Source organism: Syngnathus typhle, linkage group LG5 (assembly GCF_033458585.1).
Source record: "Syngnathus typhle isolate RoL2023-S1 ecotype Sweden linkage group LG5, RoL_Styp_1.0, whole genome shotgun sequence".
Lineage (NCBI taxonomy): Eukaryota > Metazoa > Chordata > Actinopteri > Syngnathiformes > Syngnathidae > Syngnathus > Syngnathus typhle.
In genome coordinates, this window is record NC_083742.1 from 9,658,628 (window position 1) to 9,685,872 (window position 27,245).

The window sequence follows — 27,245 nt, forward strand, 5'->3', positions numbered from 1 at the left end:
ATTCACAATTTTGTCTGTGAGACTGTAGGAAAAGGCATGCCGTGTATCAGAGCTGACATGTTATAATATTTGAATGATTTTCTTTAAGAGCTGACTCAGTTGATGTGTCACTGCATTGAAGTATGGGCGTCTGGGGTAAAGGCACAGCGCCTCAGAGCTCTGCTCGCTCGTTCTGCACACTGCATGATGAACTTTGTGATGGAAATATATTTCTGCTAGAACATGCAGACCCCTGAGAGCTGTCTGTTTGTTGTGCGTTTAGTCCCTCGGAGGCAACCAAATGTCAAAATCTCAGCCAACTTAAAAATACCCACATTAATTAGATACATATTTTTTTAGCATTTCACTATATTCACATTTTACAAAGGCATATTGTCAAATACATTTGAATCTAAACATTGTACACAGCCAGCTTTTATAACAGTAATGCATCTTATGTTTTCTCTTTTTTCACTTAATGACGATCCTTTTGTCCACAGTATGGTCCCATCATGTTGAAGGAAACCAGAGGATGTTATAGCACAATGCTTCGCTCTGTGCTGAAGTTGTAGTGGAACTGCATGAGGAGGAAATATACGATATTAGTGAACACATATTGCTCCAGAGAACAAGTGCTTCAATGCACTTTGACACTCAAATCCGATTAGCAGACAATTATTTCGACTAGTTTGAGTTAATAGCATGAGCATTTCATTCAGATGAAACACGACAGTAAGGAGTGTCCATATATACACGTTTTTGTTCATTTCAACAGTACAACACTCAGAAGCGAGAATGGGAAGGGGAAAAAAGTTTTACTGCCCTCTTCTGGTGATATCACTCTACTATGTGTCTCTCAACATTTTACTGAGCCATGCTGTATTTCCACTACTGACAACCTAATAAAAATGTCACAAAAATAGGCCTATACAACACGAATGATCTCGATTCCTACAAATCTACCAATAAAACAGGCCTGGAAGTTGATGATACACTTGCCGGGGGAGTCATTCAAATGTATGTAATTGAATAGTAAAAGTAATACAATTGTAAGAGCATTTACATGTTCTGCCTTTATGTATATATATGTCAATGTCATAGTCAATAAATGATAAATTTCAGACCAGTTAAGTAAAATTGGATATTTCCCTGCAGCACACTGGAATTCATTCCATGCCACAGCACAGTGGTTGAAAATCACTGCCCTTTAAAGGTCATGATATTAAGTACTATAGCTCTTTAGGTCAGAATTCTATACTTTATTGCCCGAATCTAAATGACCGATTAAAAAAATACACATAACACAAAACACACAAACTTCTATTTAATATGTAAAATATAAAACCAAAAATGTCAATCCGAAACATGCTGCAGGGTGTTTGAACGTGTCTCTGAACAATGTGACGTTTCCCCAAACCGTTGTACTACTGTATCAAAACACAAGAGAGCGCTGTAAGATCACTAGACTAAACGCTCCAAGCCTAACAAAAGCAAACGCACGCATTTTATCAATTGAATTGCAGGTTCTCCCTGTCTAAATACCTCCGATTTTGATTTCCATCCACTTGACGGATCCCCCAAAACCTGTCACATATCACAACCCGGTTAGTGGCGTCATTCAGGCCTCCACCGCGCGAGAATTCAGTTTCAACTGCTGGCACATCAAATAAATAATTCCAGTAGAAATGTACGTAGGCTATGTATGTATCCCATGTATTCAGATGTGGGTGAGTCTGTGTGGATGATGGATGGGGGAATGGGGTGTTATCGGGGCGAGCATGTATCAATGTCTGCCAGTTTTACACATGGGCTGACAGGACAGTGACACACTAGAACATGGGCGGCAGTCGCCCAGACGAGGCCAGCTTCATTTCCTGTTCCTGCTCCACTGCCAAAAATATGTGACATGTTGTCTTCATTAATTCCACCTCTATTTGGAGCGCACCCTCTCACACCACGCGCACACTGTCTATCTACCTCAGTGCTTCTGCACTCTTCTATGCTAGCACACATCGGAAGAAACTACACTTTCCCAAAGCAACGCTGAAAGGCCATCATGCATAGGTGCTAATGAAAATCCTGTCATGTGTGCACACACATTTCTGCATCTTCACACACTCCCTGCCTAAACTAAAATCATTAAGGCGGCCGCCGCCGACATCTTTCAGTGGAGCATACTACATAAAGACGTCACTTTAAATTGTGTACTAATTAACACTTAAAAAGACACAAATTAGATATGCGTGGCTAAGAGCAATTATAATATCCGCAAGTTTTGCCAGTCAATTGGGAACCGAAAAGAATGCCTAATTGCTGGAACCAACATCATTTTAGACGTATAGCTTAAGTGATGCCAGTTAGGAAATGGACCTATCTACAGTTGCGGCTGCAGCATTCCAGAGTCAGAGAGCACATTACTCTCAAGCATCAATATTTTTAAAGGGGTTACAATCAGAGGCACTTAGAGGCAAAGTGCCACTTGTTTCAAAGGATGTCATACGTACAAGGAGTAACAACTTTTGGATGAGAAAAGAAGACAGTTGCAATGTTTTTTTTTTTCTAATCAAATACCGTATAATCTTCTCAAAAGCTCAAGAACACGCCAACAGTCAAACGAGCCAACATCTCTGATGCCAGAAAACAAGTGCAGAGTTTATGTTGGTTGAAATGAAGCAAAGGCACATTAATATTTGATAATTATCACAACTACCTATTAGGGCATTAAAAATATTAATTAATTTTATGGCGCATAATGGATTTAAGTAAAAAAATTAAGAGTGAAACGGGTTTGGATTTTTAAGGCAATGATTCAAAGAAGTATTGTTTGGCCTTGTTGGAGGTCTGTGTTCCTCTGATGCTATTCTAGTTTCCTATGAAAATCACAGCTTGTGTTATGTTTTGTAAAAAGTCTCGCTAATTATATTTCTCTCCTGCTTCTGCAGATATCATCCTGGGATAATAACAAGGGGACGCTAGAAGTAAAAATAACACAATTGTGAGGGATGCTTCCACTTGCAAACTAATTATCAAGCTAAGCTGCGACTTCATCCTCATCAGCTAGGCCACGCCATTAATCTTGTGCTGTCGTCCACTTCACTAAATCCAGCGTGTTACACTATCTCACATTTACTTCATCAGCTCCAGTGCGGCGGTAATTAATGATTTCTCATGCCCTTCCCTTCCCCAGCTCAGCTCACCATGTGTCCGCCTGCTAATCACACCCGCTGAACAGAAAAGAAGGAGGCGAGGGAGCGACGAGTAGTGGAAGGAGAGGAGAAAACGGATAGGATGAGCAACCTGGTTGGGCTCACACGCTCACAGTGCGCATACATATGCACGCACACGCTTAATGCCTACTTTGACAGTGAGCTTCAATCAGATGACCGTATGACAGCATGGCGACTGTGATTTGGATAGTTTGTGACAGAAGACAGAGGCAGAGTGCAGAACAGACACCTGGTTTGATGAGGGAGTGTTTGCTCCGTATCACATCTCAAACCCAACAGCACCTGTTCTTTTACAGTGGTCTGTCACTTTCTGGCACTTCACATACCACAGCACCGTGCTAATGAGAGAGAAGGGAGTGGAGGGGCTCTCCCTCCATTTAAAGCACACCCATGTACTGCACTATACAACACACACAAGCTACAGTGTGGAGAGGAAATGGAGCATGTTCTCCACGCAAGCTCAGGTTTTCCCGGAGCCCTGCAAGAAGATCAAAACTTCAAGAACCTACAACATTCCGAGAGAAGCTTGATTGAACTGTTTGGGAGAAGAATTGGGGAATAAAAGTCAAGGGCTTTGGAACAGTAGACAAAGCTTTTAGGAGGGAATGGCTGCCTAGCCAGGGCATGCTTTTATTCAATTGGGGCTTAGTGGAGCCAACAGGGTCTCGCTGTCTCAGACACTTAATTACAAGCCCAAGACTGTTTGCTTTGCATTCTGGGCCAGCGGCGGCAGCTGCAGCCGAGCGTTGCAGCCTCTACTCACTTCCTCCTCGATCTCTGCCAGGGATTTGATCGTAATGCCCATTAAATTGACTTGCTGCATCTGAAATCAAAAGCATGGAGAGGAGGGAGAAGAGAAGGGGGGGGGGGGGAACACAAGGAACATGGCGGTTAGGCTCATGGCTAAGTAAGCATGCTTAAAATCTTTAATCCTCTCCCTCTGTGTCAATACGAACCGGCTATGGTGACAACCGCCGCCAGCCAGCCAAATGGACTGCATTGAGCCAGCGCTGCCTGAGTGCATGCATTCATCACTCAGGGTAAGGGAAAGGAAAGCAGATGAAGCAGATGAAGGGATAAGAGAAGAAAGAAACAGGAAAGAGATCGGTATGGATAAAAAGAATTGAAAAGACAGTGGTAGAACGGTGGGAGAGTAGAAATAAGAGAAAATAAAAGATAATCTAGAAATTAGGAAAGTAGGAGGTTGCAGGAATGGAAATTGCAGTGGAGAAGGGATGATGGGGAGAAGAGAAAGAGAGGGAATGAGTCAGAAAATCAGATGAAACAAATGTTTGCATTTGCGTGTATATATGTCTGTATGAATTGAAAACAAATTTAATGTCATGTGAAGAATATGTTCAGCCTGTGTCAATGTGACCGACATGGCAAGGGTTACACCAAATGAATGGATGGATTTTAAGGTAAAGTTGTAATAAAATGGGTGGTTACAAAATAAAACTGCCACGACAGTAGTCTTCCTCTGGACTTCAAATTGTGCCTTGGCTATGGCTATGGTTATAGTGATTTTTACTAGGAAAAAATTAACATGATTTTACCTCTTTTGATGTATCATAAAATCGCTGAGCGACCTCAAAGGGCACACCGTCCATGGCTGTAAAAAAATAAATAAAAAAGTATTTTTAAAATGTGACTTCATAGATCAAAATTGACCATTTTTTCCCTTTATTTTGAAAGTTTGAACAAAAGTACATGTGGCATAATGAAGCAACAAAGCTATCAACATCTCCAGGCCCCCCGACACCTCCCCTACCCATCTATGGAGACAAGATGAAAGCCTTTTCTTATTCTTTGCTTCTCTCCTCCAACCCAGCCCTTCCCAACCCTCTTCCACTTTAATTACTCTTGATTATTCCTGATTTTGTCTTGTCAGAGAGATGTTCAGCTCACAAACAAAGACACACTTACACCCGGCACAGAAAATTTGAAAGAAGAAAGACAAAACGCTGGATATGAAATTTGCATGAAAATAAGCCTCAGCGTTCAGCTCACAAAAAAAGGTAGATTGAAATGAGGACTTGCCAAAAGCACGGTGGTATAATTAGCATTTGACCAAACAAACGAGCTTCAACAGAGCTATAATTAAGCAGGCCTGTAATTAAGTGTATGCCCTTTATCATAATGATCGTGGTTAAAATGGTGTGATGGCTGCCAGTTGATTATTAATGGTGTAACCCAATACTGCCTGTATCCTGCACTGGAATCAAGGTGTCACCACTGTCAGGCTAGAGTGCAGGTCTTTGTTTATAAGAAAAACATTAGGGCACAAATTAACACGAGGTGACAAGAGATACAAAGCCTCTCGGTTCAGACTGAAGGAAAAACTGCAGCTGCTTGGCCTCATTAAAATGAAGAATTCAATTAAATAAAAATAAGACAACTAAAAATCTAGAGCTACGACACGTGATGCAAAGTGCTTTGACAAGGGCCCCAAATATCAGCAGGCGAAGTGTCCAACTGGTGTTTTAAAGGCGCTCGGCACAGAAAAAATAATTTTCAAATGTAAAGTGAAGCTGCTCCTGATTAAGGGTTTTGCGGTTCTTTATAGGAAATTCCAAATTGCCTCCCTTTGGCGGGCTTGACTGGGGAAATTTCAATCCTTCTTGGAGCAAAATAAAAAACTCACAATTTAGGACTAGCAAAATAAAATATATTAAGAAAAAGCAAGAGCATTGGATAACAATAGTGTACAAAAAGAAAAAAAGAAAATAAATAAAATAAAATAATATAAGCACATACCTCAAAAACTGAACCGTGACATAGCGGAGGTTTACTGTAATAGCTGTAGTCTGCTACGTAATGGTTTTAGCAACGTTTACTTAATATTTTGCAAGTCAAGTCAAATGTGTTTATATAGCCCTTCATCACAGAAACGTTTCAGAGGGCTTCAAATAATTTCATTTTTGTTTGTTTTGTCTTATTACAATATTTAAAGTATTTGGAACTATTGGCCAGTATTTTTGTGTATGTCTAATAATATTTTGACAGAAAAAAAATACCATTACTAATATCAGTATTGGTGTTGATGAAATTGCAAGAAAAAGTGTCGATATTGTATGGGGTACAAAAAGTGTGTTATCACCAAGCCCTTGTAGATATGATTACTTGTTTAAATTAATAATAAAAATGAAATAAAAAAAAAAAACAGAGAAAACACATTCACTACTGCTGTCACTGAGAGAGGAGAGAGGGAGGGAATACATTTGAATCAATAGGCGGCCATGGAGTACTGAGATTGCAGCGGTTGATGGATCTGTGTGGCGTGGACAGATGGCTGCACGGCACTGAAGGCCAGGGAATTTCCTTATTACATTTAAACCGGGTCTCACTTTGTATTCCACCACCGTCCATACTAGTAGGGCTATCTTACATCCAGATGAATGAAAAGGTGCTGAAGATGACTTGGTGTTAAGAAATGGATATCTGCGCCACGGCAGAATCCAACACAAAGGGCAAAAGTAATGTAAATACAATCTTCTGGCCAGGAACTCCATTATAAAGCATGTTGGAGCTGCTCAAAATGCTATGGTCCATTACCTTATGCGTGTCAAAGTATGGAGGGATTGGGTAGTTACTTGGCATGTGGAGTATGTGAGAGCAGTCAATAGGAAAATGTCACCTCAGATTTTTGGTGTGGTGACTGTGATGATGGTGATGATCATGGCAGTGAGCAGAGAGGTGGCGTTAAGTAAGGAGGACCCCATGGCTTGAGTGATTGTAGTGTAAAGAACGGAGTCAGCACAGGCCCCGTGTGGATCATTGCCTTATTAATGGCTCCGTCAGGTGCGATGAGCAATGGCTGCATTGTCATCTCCAATCCCTGGGCACAGATGAATGGCTGTTTCAGGGCGGGAAGGGCTCCCTCCAACGCCAGGTTGAGCACTAATCCCTCACCCCTCCGTTGTAGGATGCGCTGTCGCCCAGGACTTGTGCAACGCACCATTGGCTTTCCAGGGCTCCGCATTTGTATCTCAAATAATCTTTCCCCATTGATATGTATAGAAAAGCCATTAATCAGTTCCAGCTCCCAGAAATTTGTAATGTGCGTTTTAGTCAGAAACCAAGACATTATATTATACTGGCTAAAGACATACAATCATGACATTAAATAGAATTAAAATTGTGCACGCCTTGGCCACCTGGAGGACATATGGCTTTACCACGATGCTCTTAAATAGGAAATGCACATACAACATTGTCCTCGTTGTACCAAAGTACTGTGATATAGGCTGCATATAAGTTTTGGGGAAAGTAAAAACAAAAACGTTCAACGTAATACAATGAGTGTCCTATGAAGTGTTAGTTTGACATGCGTGTTATATATGCGTGACAAATTTACAAGTAAAGTTGCTCAGAACATTCTATATTTATTTTATTCAAACAATGTGACGCAGCCTGCTTTCCATGTGTAGCCTGGCTAGACAATGCACTACCTCTCATGTCACTGTGACTCTCAAATTGAGGGGGATTCTTTATGCAGACCACAGAAATGCTATTCTAGTTGCAGAGTATACGGCTCTCTGTCACCTCTGCAGATAATGGTGAGTAGAAGCCAAGTAAGCTGGAAGAGGACCCCCCCTATGCCCACTCACAGCCCTTAGCCGCAATCTGACATGAGAAATAGTGCCCAGGCCTGACAGCATCTCGGAGACATATTGTAGTTTATTTTGTCGCCCGGGCATGCCATCTGTGCCATTCCAATGGAGGGTGTGGGCTCAGGCTGCTGAGAGAGCGAGAGGGTGCCAGGCTGCGGGTCCCTCAGTAGCTCCGTAGCCACGGCAGGTCATTAGTCAAATTGCCTAATGAGAGAGAATACAAATGGCCTTCTACCCTGACAGGAGGAATTTTGGAGGTGTCAGAGCTCCTGACCCATGCTACGAGAACAGATGATAGCTAGTTGCTATTTTCAGATTCTTTTAATGACTCCATGGCTCAATCAAATCCATTATTTTTATTGTATCGCTCCACTGTTTTCCTCTTTAATTAAGTAATTTCCTCTTCCTCCAATAAAGGGGCATTTCAGTGAAGGAAAAGTCTCTAAAATGGGAACTCTATCTATTGAGTGAATTATTCATTTAATTTCATATTATTTATATGTTCACTGGGGCATCAGCTCACATATGAGAATGCATATGGTTACTGTCTAATTAATCAATTCCTTTCTTTTGTTTTTAAGTTTGTGGGGCTTTTCGGACATATTTTAAAGAATAGTAATCGACAAAAGCCTTTTGTCTTTTACAATGCTTACACACAATGTTGCACTTTAAGGTTTAATAAAGAGAAAACTTTTTGGGCAATTAATTGAACATCTTATTATTGTAATTATAATAAAATACCTCACTAAATATGCAGTCATCCTCAGCACTTTAGTTACAAATTCAAAATGCTAAATTAGAAATCAATTTTCCACCCGAGAGGTGTAAGAAACTTGGTGTAGAATGGCCCACTTACCGCTCCATCTTAGACACACATTTCTAAAAATCGGGATGTAGGAAGGGAGCCAGGAGGCAGTCCCAGATGGACTCTGGCCCATCAATCTTCCAGAAAGTGGGCAGAGTCTATGGTGAGTTTAATGCTCAGAGGATGAGGTAAGTTTGGAAACTCGAAAACCGCTGCACTAATGGTGTTTGAATTTAAAAAGAGTGGAATACGTTAATTTTCATGGAACAAAAGTAGAACAAAACCCTTTCAATCATTTTTCAATCTGGATGATCTCTTGTCCCTGGCTCGCTGTTGTGAAACTAAACGAACTACCAGACTTTAATCAGCAATCAGCAACACTGTGTCTTTTCCGACACTGCCAAGGCACCGCACCGATCCCCAGCTGTGGCCGCTGGTAAATGTGCAGCTGAATGTCTGTATAAATGGGCAGCGCCTCTCTGGACAAGTGTTAAAGCTGGCAGAGGGCTGACACTAAATTGCATGTGCCGGATGGGACACAGCAGACGGCACAATTACACAAATCCCCTCTTAATTAGCACTTCTGCGGGCAAACGAACCAGTAATGATGCAAGGAATGTGTCGAGTTCCAGAAAGCCTAACAAGAAAGGCCTACCTTTGGTGAACACTCACTCATGTGGTTATGGTTCCCCTGAATGAGTGACTAATGTGTGAGTCCTTTTGATCAGTGCAGCTACTTGGGTTAGCCTGCTCTCCACAACCCTGAGCACTCAGTGAGCAACTTGCCCTCTGTACTGTGGAACAGCGGGACCCACATGCTTGTGGTTGGCGTTATTAAGTTCTCCATGCTCACAGTACCAGGCAATGTAAAGTGGCATCTCATGCAGTGAGTAATGAACGGTGCCAGAGTGGAAGCAGGAGGGATGACAGCCAAAGAGGCCTCCTTGGCAGCCACTAACCTAGGCACGCACCAATTTATCATCTCTCAACGCCGATCCGCAAATGTAGTTGCGCCATTTGTCATTAATTACTCTAATAACAACAGGATTTTTCTCCAGGATAAAACGGCAACACTGATTATTAATATCGAAACACAATTGGGTTTACTTATTGCTCTGTTCATTGAAAATGGTAAAACCGAGAACAGAAAACTCCGACAGGTATTGTCGTGCCTTTACGGTACGAATAAAATTGTAAAATTGTTTGAACTTCTTAACAGCAAACTTTTACACCTGCCGGAGAAGTTTTCAGCATAACTTCCGAAATTCTCAGTTGCCCTTTTTTCCAGAGCGATTTCATCCCTGTGTTCTCGTTGTGCTTCCAAAATCGCATCAATGTATTAGAAAATCATTCATTACAAACTTAACAAGTCAGCAGAGCCATTAAAAGATTTAATGGCATATTTGATCATAAATCTTCTTAAACTATATTTAATGACTGGACTTTGTGAAATATTTTTATCAAGTTCTAATTAGATGTGTGATAACAAACCCTGCTGTACATGAGGCAAATGAGGCAGCCATGACAGGCCCATCCATTGAGGCTGTCCACGTCTGGACACTGGAACTAATGGAGCTCTGCTTCTATCTCAGGCACGGATAGAAAGCAATGAGGGATGAACCTCAGGACTCCAGTAAGGTCTGCAAACCTTACAGGCATTTAAAAGTCCGTCATTTAACAGTTAAAGGGGACCAGAATGTTTAAGCCGCAGGTCCCTTACTCATACATGAGCAACTTAAAAAAAAATAAAAATTAAGATTCACAGGTGATTGGTGCACAAATTCTTATTGGTAACATCAGATTAAAATCATTTGGGTTTTTTTTGTCATTAAATCTAGTTAGCAAAAATGTTCATAATTTTCCAAGATTAAAATGGGAATCGATTAATTAAAAAAAATACTGAACTATGATTGTACAATTCACAATACATTTTAAACATTAAAAAACATTAATCAGACAAACACAGAGCAAAGTACTGTGCCTTTTGCTGACCAGGAAAATTAAGAGGCAAAACTTGGATTTTAAGAGCGCTCTTTTCATGTCTTGATGTAAGCTCTGGCATTACTTCAAACATCAAGATTGATTTCATAGAAATCCTATTCCATCGAAAGGAAAAGCGCAGCAGTAAATCTGCCCATACCTCCCCCATAACACTTCCATAAATGATTCATTCAGTTCAGTTTAACTGACGCAAAACAGAATGTCAGTGAGCTGTGGCTGCCCGAGTCGTGTTGCAAGTGGAGTACAATCCCGTGCAGAAAAAAAGGTGACAAAAGACACAGAAGAGAATGGCATTCACTAAAAAGAGCTTTTCTGGCACGAGCTAGAGGTTGTATTTTATTTAATTCCTCAATTTAGATAACTGTGTTATTCTAAAATATTGGCCCGGCAGTATATGCAATCTATCGCTGAGTGAGAGAAGGACTCAAATGATCGCCTCCCCCGCACAGCCTGGCTCAGACCCACACAGCAAAAATAAGATGGAACTTTTGTTTGAAACCTGATGAGAAACCTCTTACGCCAAAATAATCTTTTTTCTCCAAGTTAGTCAATCAAGCAATGATGTAGTTTGGGGGGAAAGAAAAGAAAGGAAGTAATTTTGCTTAATCAGTGAGCACCATCTGGAACAATTAACCAAATTCCACAGAACTCAGAGGATAAGTCATATTGACTTATTAAAGATCCAGAATTATACAAGTTATAAATCCTTGGAAAAACCAAGCCTACGCCTGCCTGTCATGACTATTTTAACTTCAAATACAGTGGAATATTTGATAAGGCTGAAAAGAGGAGATTAATATATGCAAATTATGTTGAGCATTTAGAAGCCCCCCCACCCAACCACCCCAACAACTGTCTTGCTTTTTTCCTGTCTCTTATTACAGGGCTTTATGTTTTATTCATACACCAACTTACCTGTCATTCCATAAGCTGTAATATTACGAGGGTATTATTAAACAGCATAAAGTGGAGCCTTAATTGGAAAGCGCCATTGCATTTTTCCAATTATTTGCTGCAAATTAAATGAAGATGCGCACACTTTAATAAGAATTCTAATATTGTTTCCTGAGACTCAGAAATCACTGACACGCTGTCAAGATATTTTGCGAACCCAAGTTAATTTTGAGCTTTCTATTTTTTCTCCTCCTCTTCCTCTGAAGGATGAATTGTCTTATGTCTGTTAATTGAACTTCCTCTAATGGATCGGGAAATAATTGCACTCCATATTACTCCAGATGAGGGCCAATGTCAGGATTTATTTTTGATTAATAAGACAGATATGCAAATTTATGACTTTCCATGAGATTCACTTTTTTTTTTTGTAAATGGGGTGGATGTTTGCTGAACACTGCAGCAGACTTACTTTCTCTACGTTATCTAAGTTTTATACACTTAATTTTGGTTGAGTTTATTATTCTTTGACAGTTGGATTGTTTCGTTACATACAATTTTCCATCATAACAGACCTAATTGGGAAGGTAAGGATCAAAGTGATGTGAGCACAGGAAAGCATACAGTTGCTATGAAAAGTTGATAACTCCTCAAATTAACTTGATCTGTCAAGAGAAAGGGGGTAAAGAAATGAATGCGAAGAGATTTTAATATTCTGGTAATAAATGTCAAGGCACCTGCACATCACATCTGTACATAATGTGACTGCTGATGACACATTTCCCAGACATGTTACCTCTCCTCCCCTCAACTCGCTTTTCTTTCGTGTGTTGGGGTTTTTGTTTAGTTGGGAAGTGACGGAGGGTTTAATCAAGAAAGCAGGCAATTCATCAATCCTAAAGAAGGCGCCTGTACGAGGCTGACAGAGCGCACATGGTTTTAGAGCAACTCGAACCTGGCCAGCTGTCAGCCTGCACATACAGACTCCCACGCGCCTACACGCACACACACGCACACGCACACACACGCACACACACACATGGAAGAGCTACCATCACACTAACAGTTAAGAATTAAATAGGTTGTTGTCTAGAAGGTCACACAAGGTCTGAAGGCAATCTCATTGTTAATGAAGCTAATTTTTTTAAGTCACATTTTGATGCTGTGAGACAAACAAAAGATGTGCTGCTTCTTTTTGTCCAAAGATAAATGACGGTTGTGGTGAAGCGTATGCACAGTTTGTGCTAGTTCTTCACTGTCATTCACATCCCTTTGAAACTTGCTCTATTTCTTCTCATTCTGAAGCCACACAATTTAGAGCTTATTCGTCTTAACTTGCATTCACATCATGACTTATTCCAATATTCATTTTATGATCAATTAAACTGGATTGTAGGTTTGCTTTGTCATCTGGGATGGTGCATAGCTTCCCTAGGAGCCATGATGATCGAAATAATTTGGGTCAAAAATTGATGATTTATTTTGAATTTATGAAAATAAATATTTCTTGTTGCAATTTATATTTTATGAAAATATCAGAATGAGGTTTGGTAAAAGTAACAAAAGCTTGGGTGTGCCTGTGCTTGAATAGCAGGAGGAATCCTCACCACATGGTGTCTCTCTCCAGCTAGATAAAAACCTGCCTGTTTCATTCACCTCGTCTTCACACAATTTCCAGGCTGGAGCACAGATTCCAGTCGGAGGTTCCTGTATTGCGTCGACTCTGCCTCTAAAATGTAATAGTCTCACCCTGGTTGAATTCCTAATGTCTCTTTGTTAAATATTGGAATGCAGGGTAAATAATATTTATGTAATGGATATTTTTTTATATAATTATTTTTTTCAATTGAATCATTATTATTTTTTTACATATGTTAAAGTTTCTTAGCTGCAGATGAACAATGTAAAAAAAGAAGACAGCCTTATCGCGTAAATGCAGCGTTGTTTTTATGCCATTGGTGTTGCTGACTTAACAATAACGGGTTTGTGGTTTGGTTTATCTTAATAAATCCTAAATGACACAGCTACTGTACAAAGAAACTGGGAACGGGGGCAGGAGTGGGCTTATTGTTATAGTGGTACTCTCCATTACTCCACATTCAATTCATGCTACTACTACTGTAGTTGTGCATTAACCTGATGAAAATATTAGAAAGTTTACACATGGCATTTGTGCAAAATTTCAAATATTTTCACACAGTACATAGTACGTGTCCTTATCCTTACCGTTCCTTTTTCATTTTATGCACTCGTAAATACTCAGATTCCCACGATGCCACAAAACTACTATTTTGTTTGATTTGGTTTCCTTTTTTTTTTTTAAATTGATTGTCTTGTTAGCTGCTGGTCTGAGTTTCCATATCAAAATGTCTTTGTGGCGGGGACTACAGTGACAGCAGAATGGTTTATGTAAGTTTGAGAGGCTTTACCTGTTATGGTGACGCTGCCAGAGTTTTGGGGCTCATAGGTTGGCCTGCTGATGGTCCTCCTGCTGTCAGAGAGAAAAAAAGAACACCATGTCAGTCCACCAATATTATCCTTTGGTGAATGCCATAATAAAATATATTCCTATAGCCTTTATTGGTTTGTAGGTTTATATGGAGCAGAAATATTAAAGTGTCTCAGTCTAAAAGACAGACCCAAGCTGCAAAATCAAAGTTTGAGTCTAAACGGGGAAAATAAGGCAGAAGTTGCCTGCGGGCTTGCACAGACCTTCAATAGGGCTTTAGAGCAGGATCTTGTTAAGTCTGGAGGAGCCACGGGATTCCATTATTCAAGGGAAGTCTGCTTTTACCGTTTCATGGCCTTGTATTACAGAAAACAGCACTGAATGCACTTTGTGGGCAGTTGAAGTTAACAAACCATATAAGATTGAAATCCTCATCAATCAAGCTATCACAAATTACACCCCCTGCTTCACCCCTACGGATCAATAAATCCACAGCTAGTGAGGAGGAGAAAAAAAACTGCTTCAAGAGAGCTGCAAAACATGACGTGCCTCCGAGGTAGCTAAAGAATACAGCAGCTATAAAACAAACAATCTCATAATGATGACGCAAAGTAGTCAGTTATATCATTAAAGTGGGAATTGCTATGATTAGAACACACACACATTGGACGTGATGCAAGATCAGGCGAGCAAGATTCTGTAGAAGTCACTGTTGTGCTATAAAAATAGGGAGAATGTGGAGGCATATGATAGAGTTGTTTGTTTGTTAATTTACTTTATACATTTATGTACATAAAACATATATGTTCTATTTGTGGATAGCAGTCTTATGCTAGTTGGGTGGGGTATCGCATTTAAATTCTTCAGTTGAAAGGCGGAGCCGTACACAAATTGCTCCTCTGGAAGACTTATCTTCACCAAAGAGAAAAATAAATAGAATAATTTCTATCAAGGGCAATAAAACAAGACTTTTGACTGCCTTTAAGTAGCATTCATGAGTTGAAACTCACAACTCAGATTTCTTTGCAATGAAGGGGTCAACCACCCCACCCCACCACCACCACCACCACCACCACCTTCATTTACATTAGCATTTGGCCATGTTGAATGCAGAGCAATGGTGAATTTTTAAAAGGTTGGCATCAATCTTGTGGGGACAATTGCCATATTCGTTGCAGATGTCTTTACCTTGCAAAGGTTGATCCCGTTGCTGAAAGGAAAGCTGCACATCTGTCAAATCACACAGAAATTCAGCACACCGATGAGGTGGTGGTGAAAGGTTTAAATGTTTTCTGTCTTTTTTCTTTTTAGGAGTCGGTGTTTGATTTAGTCAGTCAATACCCAGTGACATCATGATAAACTAAAAAGAGAAGTGGGAAATGGGGGCAGTTAGCTTTACATTTGAAAATGAAGACATTACACTCGCCATGTAAAAATTCATGGGTTCACACGGAGATTTTCTAAAACAAATCTCCAGGGTTGCCTTTGCCATCTGCTTGCATCGCAAGGCCGTCTAAATCCAAATTGGAATATTCTAAATACAATTTTAGGTGCACTGGAGAGACCGACATATGGCAAATCAATTAGACAACTAATGGCCAAAACAAAAACATGGCAAGTGCATTTACTAATCAACAACAGAGTCGGGACTTGTATTATGGTAACCACTAGAGTTTTGACAACGATTAATCCTCATTTCAGTCAAAGAGAGCCATATTGACACATATTCCTAATTAATTAGAAAATTCAATTATAGTGTAGTTCCTCATCGAATTATAGTAAAACCGGGAACACAGCCTGGAAGATTTACCCAATTACAACACCGATCGGGAGACTTCTGCTCCCACAAAATATGTCCGAGAGAGAATCATTTTAGCGCTACCGCAGCTGTTAAGTCCATTTCGGTATTTTTGAAGTTGTCATTTAAATCTTTTGTACAATGTTCTTCATGCTGCTGGATTGTCAATGTCAGATAAATAAGGGAGGAGAAAAGAGTGGCCACAGAGATGGTATAGTCGGCAGAAAGGCAAGATGATGAAGGAAGTGGCATCAGACACAAAGCAGAAAGCGCTTGTTTTGACACACATCCAGCCTCTCCTGTGAAAACATTTCCGCACCTTCCTCTATGACGTGACAGTGCTGCTTCATAGGTGCTGCTGTCTCAGCCGTCATTATCCTCCTTCAAGCTCAGTGTCAGAGGCTGCAAAGAGACACTCTCAAAATCTGGTGGCTGAATCGTATGAGCGATCTTCACCAATCATTCAATCAATCATCCCTGGCACTGTTCAGAAACCATTGCATTGATCTGAGTCACTTCTCGCAACTTTTCAGAAAGCAACAAAGTAATGCCACAGATTAAATGGGAATGAATTTCAACAGCTTTGATACATTTCGGTCAAGAAACCGACACGCAGTCTTGGTGTCGTTTTCTCTCAACGGTATGGTGTATTAGGTAGTCTTGACTAATCAGCATGCAACACAAGCTGATAGAATATCATGCTGAAGTGCTACAATGTGAGTGTCACAGGCAGAAGGCAGCCAGATCCAGACGTATTGAGATGCCAGTTCTGACACGGATGATTCTTTAAGTGTCATGTTTTGGTATGGAAAGAAAGGGGATATTCTGCCTTGACGTTTATATCACACTCAAATTTGATTTAAAAGGTGTCTGTGTACACAGGGCTAAAATTGTAACAGAAACGTCCAAAAATGTAATCCAAGTGAAATAGAATCAATTGTAATATTAGGACAAGGCTACTTTATGTAATCAGTGACGAGCGGGGTCAGATATAAGCCTTACCAATGACAGTTTTATCAGGAGAACAAGTGGAAATGTGATCATAAGAATGATGAGTGAATGAGGATGGAGGGCACCTTTACTGGACACATTTCAAGGTTGTTTGCATAGTGCGGCCAGTGGCTGGTACTTGTGAGTTTCACACAAACGGCAAAATTTGCGGGAAGGAAAAAAAATACAAGTGGTAGAGGATATTTCAAATGCCTATTGTATTACCATCACACTTGAGGTGGACGATAGGGCAATATGAGAATCATTATTAGCCAATTCTTATTTAGGTATTTATTTTTTAGTAAAATGAGTACAATTATTTCTTTTATTACTATATCAATTTGTTTTCAGATTAGAGAGCCTGTATCTACAAAATGTTCAGGGGAAACAAATATTTTTTTATTAACTTGATCCAAACTTTTAAAAAGTGCAACGTATCCAGATTATCAGTACTAGCGCTGCTCATGAAAAAAATGCCTTTTGAAATGTAGCCACAGTTGTGAATACATTACTCGCAATAAACAAATTGCTCCTGCATTTGTACAGCGGTAAGCTCAACAGCTTTGCATCCTAAACATTTTAGTGGCTCAATATGGTGTAACAGCCTGAGCCAATAAGAACTAACTGTTGCAGTTCATCCTTCATTTCACTTCAGCTTCCTGTACTAATTGGTGAGATATAAAATATCAGTAAAAAATGGAACAACCCAGCATTGATGCATATAAAGGCCTGGCGAAGCTTAACACCATTAAAACATAATTGATAGCTTGAGGCAGATTAACATTTGAGAGGAATGATCACAAGCCTACAAAATGATCCTGAAAATAAAGAATGATGGTTCACCATTTAAAAGGTTTTGTGCTCATTGTTGAGAGCCCTAATTGAAGAGGCACTATGAAATTTTGTAAGCAGGCAGTAAACCTGTTGCTGAATATAAATAAAGTAGAGAATACTTTATGGAACAATGCTGCCGAGTTACACTGTCTTCGACAAGCAATGACTCGAGTAGTAGTTGTGAATACATTTCTGTCGGTACTCATAATCTGTGATTTTTCAAATGACTGCAAACATATTTGTAATTGCATGTTAGGATGTTTTCTCTACATGCTATTGCACATATGCCTGATAAATAGTCAAAGGAGTTTGGCGACAGTCCTGTTCTCATGTGTCAGTGAATTATGGATGGAATTACTCACAAAAGAAAACTGAGCGTGCAGAATGAATTTGAATGTTAATCCAAAAGCGGCAGCCTCTGATCTCAGCAGGCATCGGAGGGGGTGTGAGTTGCTTGAAGGGGCAATTCATCCCAACCTCTGATCCTCACCAATTTGAAAGTGGGCTTCAAAAGAGCAGAGAATGACAAGGTAAGCGTTGTAAAGGCACACAGACGCCTGCTCGGTGGCTCTGAATGTGTGGCCTTTTATTCACTTTACTTATTTCTTCTCATTTAAATATATGGCCATGTGAATAGTCCCTGACACTGTGAAGCTTTTATGTGGCTTTTACTCAGCTCGGCAAATGATAGCAAAGCAAAAAGCCTCATGCTCTGGCAAACATACCAGAATTATCTGCCAAGCTCACTGTGACAGGGTCTCAGCTGTTTATTTAAAATTTGCAGTGGAAATCCCCAGGTCTTCATTGCGATAAATAATTGAGCTTATCTGCCTTGGAGCTCACTGTGAAGCCTGAGGCAGAGGATGCTCCAGCAACATGAGCAGAGAGCCAACACGCACACCCCAGCATGCCAAAGATCTTGGCGTGCTCCTCCCTTCCTCTGCAGCTGTTGCTCCTTCTTCAGGCTACTTCTCCTGCTGTTTGTGTGCACAACACTGCTGTTGCCCAAGTCAGAAAGTGGCCTGTTTCTCTTCCTTCTGGGAACTCCACAACTAGTAGGTGCTTAGCCCTCGACCAAGGCATGTTGCCCTTCACCAAGTGGACTCTCACTAATATTGTGTTCAGCTACCTTTCTTTGGAACTGTTCAAGTGTACCACAGAATATATGACAAGATGATGACAAATAAAACAACAATGACCATGAAATAATAATTCAACAAGAAGGTAAAAAATCACACGGACACTAATTGCACAAAATATTACCTCTCAGTGTCAGAAGGGGCACCATTATTAACTTTGCTGGATCTCTGTTGAGATGACTGCAGATGAGGAACCTCTCCCATTCGATACCATAACCCCATGTTATTGATCTCACTGAAAAAATAATGGGGACATTATACGCAGAGCAAATTCTCAAATCTTGTTCCAGATGTAGCATCATTAGATCATCCCAATGTCGGGTTGTTATCATTGTGACGGTGAGCTGAACTCTCAAACTTGGCCATTGCCACCCCTGTAAATTTACTAGCCAACCCGCAATCACTGGCCAGAGTACAGTAGGCATTTCCTTACACCTTTCTGATCGTTTTCTACTGGCCAGTTTACTCCAACAGTAATGACAGCGATGTGGTGGAACTGGTGGGAATTTCAGGAATATGTATAGGACCATGGTCAAACTTGCATAAAATACTTCATGATTTTCCAACTCATTTTCATCTCCTGCACACAATGCATGCAGAAGCATAGGCAGCTCAAGTAGTGATGAACAACCAATAGTTTACAGTTAAAATTCATTTCAAGATAGCTTCAGCCAATATACATGATCATTCTACAGTAATAATAACTAATAATTCTAATGACTTAATTTATAATAATGGCACATTTAATGAATTCAGTAATAATAATTAAAAACTCTAATTACTGCATAAAAATAAAGTAAATCTGCTCCTTCATTTTCACGCTAGTCATGACGCTTTCCGCTGCATGTCATTTTATTTTTGCACAATTGTTTTTTACCGATTTGCATTGGTCAGCAACGTACCCCATGCTGGTGTAGTGGACAAGATGCTGTTTGGATTTGGCAATGATCTGGAAGTCAAATACAGCCGTATCCGCAGCTGCACGTGGGCTCATTTTCACACAAAGTCTCCTCTTCTTCATGGCAGGCTCCTCTGATCAGGGAGACAAAGTATCAGGCAGAAACTGTTATCATATAGGTTTTTCAACCCCAAAACAACTCAAGGTGGTTCCCTTCTCCTCAAACTCCTTTCGAACTAAATCGTTTGACTCACTTTCGGCCTGTAGTTGTTGAGAGACATTGGCTTCAATCAAATTAAAAACTTCACATTGGCACATAATCCATGTGAACACAATTAAACAAAACGCTATTATGATCATTTGAATTATTTCAGAGCTAAGAAGCAACAGAATACTCTTCCACGACAGGTATTTAAACTGGTTTCGTCTGAAAAGAAACACATAGGTTATCCCACATGTACAGTACATTAAACATAGATCCACACAAAGTAATTAAATATTAAATTACAGCATAGGCAAACAGAACTTAATGTCTTTTCTTCTTTCTCACAAAAAATGCCATCCTTCTGTATATTGCTTCTGTGCTCGTCTCATTTATTTCCCCAGCAACACCGTGAGTGCAGCATAAATGGAACGATAATAAAAATAATAAACAAGCTGTCCTTGCTCCACTCACCAAAATATTATTACATTTCCAAAGCATGGATGGTGAAGGGGAAATACATAGCACTCAAAAAGCACTAAAGCATTGGGGAATGCATTTCATTAATATTAGATAACCCCCATGCACTCGTCCTCTTCCCAAATAAATACATAAATAAATAAGGCCCTCATAAAGAAAAGCACAGCTCCAGCTTAGATAAACAATGACTCGTGATTCTCTTGTGTTGTACCTCTGGGGCAAAATGTTTATTTTATTCCCACAGTCTACCATAAACTAAGGTAACCTGCACCCATAAAACATTCACAATCTCAAGCAAAGCGACCCCCTCCCTTTGAGCTGGTCAGAGAGTAAGAAGGGGGAACTAGGCTGGGGTCTGCATTGTCTATTTTCTTACTTGTGTCCAATGTTTCTTGTATTGCAATGAAGCCCTCTGGCAATGCGTCCTTAATGTCGATCAACTTTACATCCACAACAACATCAGGGCCCTGTAAGAGACGGAATCAGAAGTCACTGATGCAAAAGTCAGCCTTCATAATGATGCAGGGCCAGGAATTGAAAAGGTTGCTTCATTTTGGGGAGAAAATGTCAGAGGCAACGGTATCCGATTTCCCCCCCGAATTTTTGTTTGTGGTTTATTTATATTTCAGCCATTAGCTGTGCAATATATGGGTCGAAAAGAGAAAATGGATGCTGGTCTGAGAGCATTCGGGCACTGTCATCTGACATTTTCAAGCATGACTCTTCCATGACTCCTTAACATTTTCATTTTTGGGCATAATAAATTGCAATAATACACCACTGCAGAAGAAAGTAGGCTGAACCAAGCGTGACTTGATGGCTGGATTCCTCTGCTGTAGTTGCCTGACAGTCATTGCCATTAGAGATATTTTTATTCATAGTTTTTACACTGACTTAAGGAGGAATATGGATGAACGTTATTACTATGCATGGGAGCCTTTTTTGTATTTGCCTCTTTTGCTGAGGATTTTTTCCTCCCATCAGGACGTGACAAACGGGGTTTGTCTAGTTTCAACCAGAGTATGATAAATCACAAACTATTTACTTCCCACCCATATAATTCAAGGGATAATTTTACAGAATCTGTTTTTGTCATAGACAATTATAGTGGGGGCTCCTCTGACTGGCAGACAAAATAGCCTTGGTTGATAGCTCTGTCGTGTTTTATTTGTGTCAAAGTCTTTAAAACAACACGGACACACATTTTAAGATAATAAAACAGGAACAAGGGCAGGGCTATTTGTATGCTATACACTAGCCAGTAGTCCAGATTGAACTTGGCCAAGAGGCAGCTGCTGCCACGTTGTCTGGATGTTAGAGGACATTCTGCAAATAAAAGAATCCTGTCAAAACAGTAAATATATAGAGTTTGTAGAAAATGTTTCATACTTTACAAATCCAATGGGCACTAAACTTGTCCAACCTACCAAATATACGTATGATTTTTGGTTGTGATTAGCAAAAACATTCATTCCTGTTCAGTAATCCTATCATTATTTTCTTTACAGATACACTTTTGAATGAATAATGATGAATAGTTAACGAGTTGTACTTTAGCTCATTGTTATGTCCTCAATAAGAAAACAAGGCCAAGGGGACCAATGTCACAAAAGAAAATTGCAATGCGCTATTGTACATTTTGAATATGCATGCAAATAAAGGATATGTAATAAAATCAAACCAGCATTGGGGTCTTTAAAACAAAGCATGTTAAAACATTCTGGCTATACAACTCTCCTAAAGTAACTGACAGACAAACAAAATTCTGATAGCACGAAAAAAGTGATACTTTACATTTCACCACTTACAGGTTTTCTGGTGAAACAGAGGTAGCGAGTGACCTTGGATTTGAATAAGCCGTCCTTCCACAGGTCGGCATCCGAGCCATCTGTTGTTTGTGCTACCTACATTGGAAGAAAGAAAAAAAACAAGGAGAGAGAAAAAAAATCAGGAGGTGGGATAAAGTTAATGTATGTATGCCATGAGCATGTTGCTATTGTCTCTGCCTTGCATACTGTCCTTAATTAATGCTTGCCTGCACTAGGGCTCCATCTCATTAGAGCCCTGCATGGGTAAAGGAGTCTTAGCCTCCAAAAAGCTGGCTAAAAATATCATCCCTTGGGAGTAGGCTGATTAAAGATGCCCTGACAACAATCCGCTCTAATAAGGAAACCATACTTCTGTGTGCTTCCATAGCAAAATAAGGATTATATATGTATATTTTTAAAAATGTAGTAACAGGACTTGTTAGTGAGGTACAGGTAAGATAAGAAAACAGCACCTTCAAATTTGCCTGCTCTAAACCTTTTTGTGGATGCATCCTAGTGTTTAATGAGACAAATATTCTAACAGTAAACTGCTGAGGATAGAATGCAGTTTTACGAGTGTGCAGAAATGAGGCTGCACCCCAATAAAGGAGCATCTTGTCCTTGTGTAATAGGCTCATTCATAGTTATAAAAGATTGACGCATGCAGTAAGAATAATAGATTGCATCATATTGACAGCGTTTGGGCGCCACAAGTCAAGCTCAAGGTCCTAAACGACATCGCCGTGTGTTGTGCAGAATAAAATATAACCCGCAGACTCCTCTATCGTTGAAGCAAATATGCTTGGTTGAGGCGTCATGTTCCATTGGCTACAATGTGAGAATCGCCTAAATAACTGCCAGGGTCATTTTTTAAAGGGATCCTTTACAAAGAAGAGTCAATCTAATGAGGTTCATTCAAATGAAGAAGTCATAGATCTCTGCACCCACCCACACGCATTACCCCCCTTGACAATAATGATGAATGACCCCGGTGACTGGGTGGGGGAATCGTGGCACAGGGAGATTCATGCAAAACCACCGCAGAGAAGATGGGATGAGAGGGGGGTGACTTGATGCAGGGAGTAGAAATAGTGAGGTGAGAAAGACAGAGCGAACATGAGATGAGCAGCGAGCTCTTTCCTGGCTGGGCGTCACCAACAGCACTTCAACTAAAAGTCCCAGAAGGAGCCTATACATCACAGACCCTTCCTCTTTTTTACAAGACAAGCCGTCTTGGCCACTTTTTCCAGGTCAGTAGTCACAGCATTCTGTCAGCATAACCAAAGGTCTAGTTTTGTGAAACCCAAAGTCAAGTTGAAGAGTAATGAGGGCACGGTCCTCTTAGGAGGCACCTCAGGCATCATCCTGCCAACAGGCGGGGGCAGCTCGAGAACGACACAGCTTGAATGTGAAAGGCCAACTGCTTAGCCATGGCAGAAACAATGCGTAGTGGTTCTCCAACACTTTCTTATAGCTGCTCTTTGTACCTACAAAGTGCTCAGTCAATAAAATACTATTTGTGATGTCAAAGGTGTCACTGAAGTCTCTTGATTTTGAAAAGCAATGACTGTTTCAACTGCAAAATCCCTAAATTTCAAGAACACAGATGAGACACGTAAACATGCTGAATTTTTTAATGAACGATCCCGGGAGACTGACACAAACAGCATTGAGACGCACAGCTAGACATAAAAGTGCACTTAGTATCACACTTCTTTTTCTCAGTAATGTATGTCGTTACGCGGGGGTCATCCAGTAGTCAGACTCAGACGCCACAGTTGAATAAATTGGTGACCCACTTGTGTTGCTAAAACTCTGGTTAAATGGTAAGCTCATAGGTATGCAATGGTAAACAAATGGTTTCATTTCATTTATTTGAATTCATATTATTGTGTGTTTTATACAAAATATGTATTTTATGAATAAATCTAAAAATAAAGCTAATAGAAAATAAATTTCACCCAATTTTAATGCTTAACTGGGATATATGATGTTGATCTTTTATGTATTAGGAGAACTCGTGACATCGGTACGTAGTATCAATAGCAGTATCGGTGACTACTCAAGAGTTGGGAACTCGTACTGGTATCGGTCTGAAAAATAAGTGGTATCGAAGATGCCTATGTGAGATAATTGCCATTATGCAGTTGCCACGAGAAGTTTAAAGAAGAAATTGCAGCTCATTTTTTCAAAAGCTGCAATTTTAGTTGTACAGTAATGTTTATGGAGGCCTTTTGTCTGAAATGTCCTGAAATGTGCGGTTGAATATATTGATATGGAAAACGGAAGGATATCATACAAGGACAATTCATAGAGAGGATTAAACCGAGTGTATGTTGCGCTGATGCTCTTGAGAAGAGATCAAATAGGATATACTGATTCTTAAAACTATTTATCATAGTTGCATATTCTTCATTAAATACTGACATGAAGTTTGTCTTTCTTAGCTCTGATGTCCCGGCAAATGCAAAATCAATGTTTACGCCTCTTGAAATAAATGCAAATTTTAGTAATGAGTTCATGAGAGTAACAAGTCAAATACTTGCGAATTTGAAATGCGCCCCTATCCCCTTTGGAACCCTTGCAGAGAGTCAAAGTACGACTGAGTGTGCGAATGGTCTTTGATGTTGGGTGGCTGCTCATACTTGAGCAAAGCTGCGGATCCCAGCGGAACAGTGTTTGATCTTGGCTTGTGCTCTCTTGTGTTGGAACGATCTGCTGAAGTTCAGAGATGAGAACACACGGCGCACCAAATAATCAGAGAGCAAAAGAGTTAATCAGCTCTTTGATTTTCTGCATAAAGAGTAAACTGGTAACAGTGGTACGCAATGGGGTTTTCAAAAGGAGGCATGCATGGAGAGCTGAAAGAATATGCACAAATCATACACTACAAGAAGAAAAACATGTAAAATCCATAAATAAGCTGCACTGGACTTTACGCTTATTAAGCTTGTGCAAAAAGTAGCAGTTTATAGTCCGGAAACTACGGTAAATGTTATTTCCCCCTAGATTTGATGTCTTCATCAATTGCTTTCTGCATTGTACATTGAAAGAAAACCACTTGGGTAAGGTGCAGTTCTGCTCATAAAGCAAGGTCAATTAAAATATGCTTGGATTCGTTTGCAAACTTTACTTGACCAGAGGTCAGTTACTTACAACAAAGTAGTCATCTGGAACCTTGCTGTGTGAAGAAAGGACTCCGACCGCAGTGATAGGGTCTGTTGGCATCTGGTCGTTTGCCATGATAATGTTCTGATAGAAATAGGAGGAAATTAGACACTAGCTATATTTTTTCTCTTCACATATAGAGAGTTGGGGTTAAATATTTGCTTAATACAAAACAAATGGCACAACAACAAAAGCACAAGTAGACTGACAGTTGCACAAATTGAGGTTTGCATCATTAAGCTTCATTAGGCCGTGAATGGACAATGCTCCTCCTGGCTGAAAGGTCCAGAAAGCCACAGTATCGACTTCTCAATGAGGCTTATTGGGATGTAAAAGAAAAAGCATCCTTCTAACAGAGGATCAAACGACAACTTAGACCAAAACAGCGTTTGGAGACTACCCAATTACTTCAACAAGTCACAAATTAGACCGAGCAATCACATATTTTCAAGGAAGTCCCATCAATTGCTATCTATCCCTGTCTAAGGGAATTTTGGCCTAATGGGTATGCAAGCCTTTTACAGGGTAAGTGGCTTTGCAAAGGTTTCTGATGCAACTTTATTCAATTAGGTTTAAAGCATTGTTGTACTAACTGACAAAGTTAGTGCATTCAATCTTGATGTTTACAAAATCTATCCCAATTACCTTGATCAAATTAAATGATTCACTCCAGAAACAGCTGTCCCCTAACAAATGTTAGATTGCTGCCGTTATTCAAATGAAACAGGTTGGCGAATTGACTAATTGAAAGACAGATCTCTTTCTAACATGAATTTGAGTCTGAGACTCAGAACCTTGACTCGTTGGAAGATGTGCTTCTGAAGGGCTAACCGAGCTTCCCAGAAGAAAAGCATATTGGCAATAGCGTGAAATTAATTTGAAACAAACTTGAAAGTCATTGTACAGTGAGACAAAATACTGACTGACTCACATTGTAACTGATTGGACAATTTCTGCAATGGATTGTTGGTTAACTGTGAGGCGAAATGGGGGCAAAATGTAATGCATTTAAACTGCTCTTTCAAGGCTCTGTCTAACCAGACCCGTTGAAAACCAAAAAGAAGACATTGTATTGATGTTACACTTTCCGAAATGATTTAAGCTGCTGTTCTTGAAGATTTCATTTCATTTTATCCTACATATATAATTCTACGTGGAATATTCAGATACAGTACTTATATAAGGTCGCTCTTACTGTATGAAGTGTTGAAGTTCAGTAAAAGGACTGTTAAAATATACTCCGCAATTGGGTTCTTTGTCCCTTCAGTGCTGTCTCTTTGGACTTTGTGCCTTCAACCTGCAGGAACTCAACTAACAAATCATTAACTAATACAAGGCAGGTTATGTTTTTATGCAGTTGCTCCGAGTTTCTTGAGTGCTAAACAATAATAATTATAAATAAATAAATAAATAAATAAATAAATAAATAAATAAATAAATAAATAAATAAATAAATAAATAAATAAATAAATAAATAAATAAATAAATAAATAAATAAATAAATAAATAAATAAATAAATAAATAAATAAATAAATAAATAAATAAATAAATAAATAATTGCAGGTATTTGGGGGGAACAACAAAACATTTTTTGTTTTAAATTGAACAGGATTTTTTTTTGTTGGTGGGGTTATTGTTTGTTTCTGTGGCAGTTATACAGCTGTACCGAAAATATTGGAAATTGTGTCTTACGTTAAACAAATCTGGACTGCCCGCCTTCATGCATGATGTCATTCAAGAGATGACAAATGTAGTACATACTCTTCAAGTATGAGAAATTTTATGAAGTAAGGGAAGTCATCTTACAAGTAATTCCATTCATCCAGGGGCAGTTTGCATCAGCTGAAACTCATAACCCCATGTAGGTAAGAAGGAGAAGATAGCTCAGCTCGGAAATCGAGAGCTTTGCCATTTCAATCCGTTCCTTCGTTACTATGAAAGACCGATCTGAGTGCACATTGA

At 39.7% G+C, this 27,245-nt stretch overlaps 1 protein-coding gene across 1 annotated transcript; it reads right to left on the reverse strand.

Annotated features, from left to right (window-relative positions):
* Nucleotides 1-26,562, reverse strand: LOC133154279 (multivesicular body subunit 12B-like). Its single transcript, XM_061278867.1, has 10 exons — nt 26,478-26,562; nt 25,271-25,366; nt 22,115-22,210; nt 20,683-20,773; nt 19,629-19,758; nt 18,851-18,961; nt 13,946-14,007; nt 4,763-4,818; nt 3,970-4,029; nt 1-556 (listed from the first exon to the last, which is right to left on the reverse strand). Exons 2-10 carry the CDS (start codon nt 25,355-25,357, stop codon nt 515-517), a joined length of 735 nt encoding a protein of 244 aa, XP_061134851.1. The 5' UTR covers nt 25,358-25,366; nt 26,478-26,562; the 3' UTR covers nt 1-514.
* Between the last annotated feature and the right edge of the window lie 683 nt (nt 26,563-27,245).

Excerpts from the sequence above, each read along its gene's own strand:
- LOC133154279 (XM_061278867.1), bottom strand. The coding sequence starts at position 25,357 with ATGGCAAACGACCAGATGCCAACAGACCCTATCACTGCGGTCGGAGTC. Across the intron at positions 18,962-19,628 it reads GTCCACTACACCAGCATGGG|TGAGATCAATAACATGGGGT; the intron begins GTACGTTGCTGA and ends TTATTTTTTCAG. Across the intron at positions 4,819-13,945 it reads TGGCAGCGTCACCATAACAG|CCATGGACGGTGTGCCCTTT; the intron begins GTAAAGCCTCTC and ends ATTTTTTTACAG.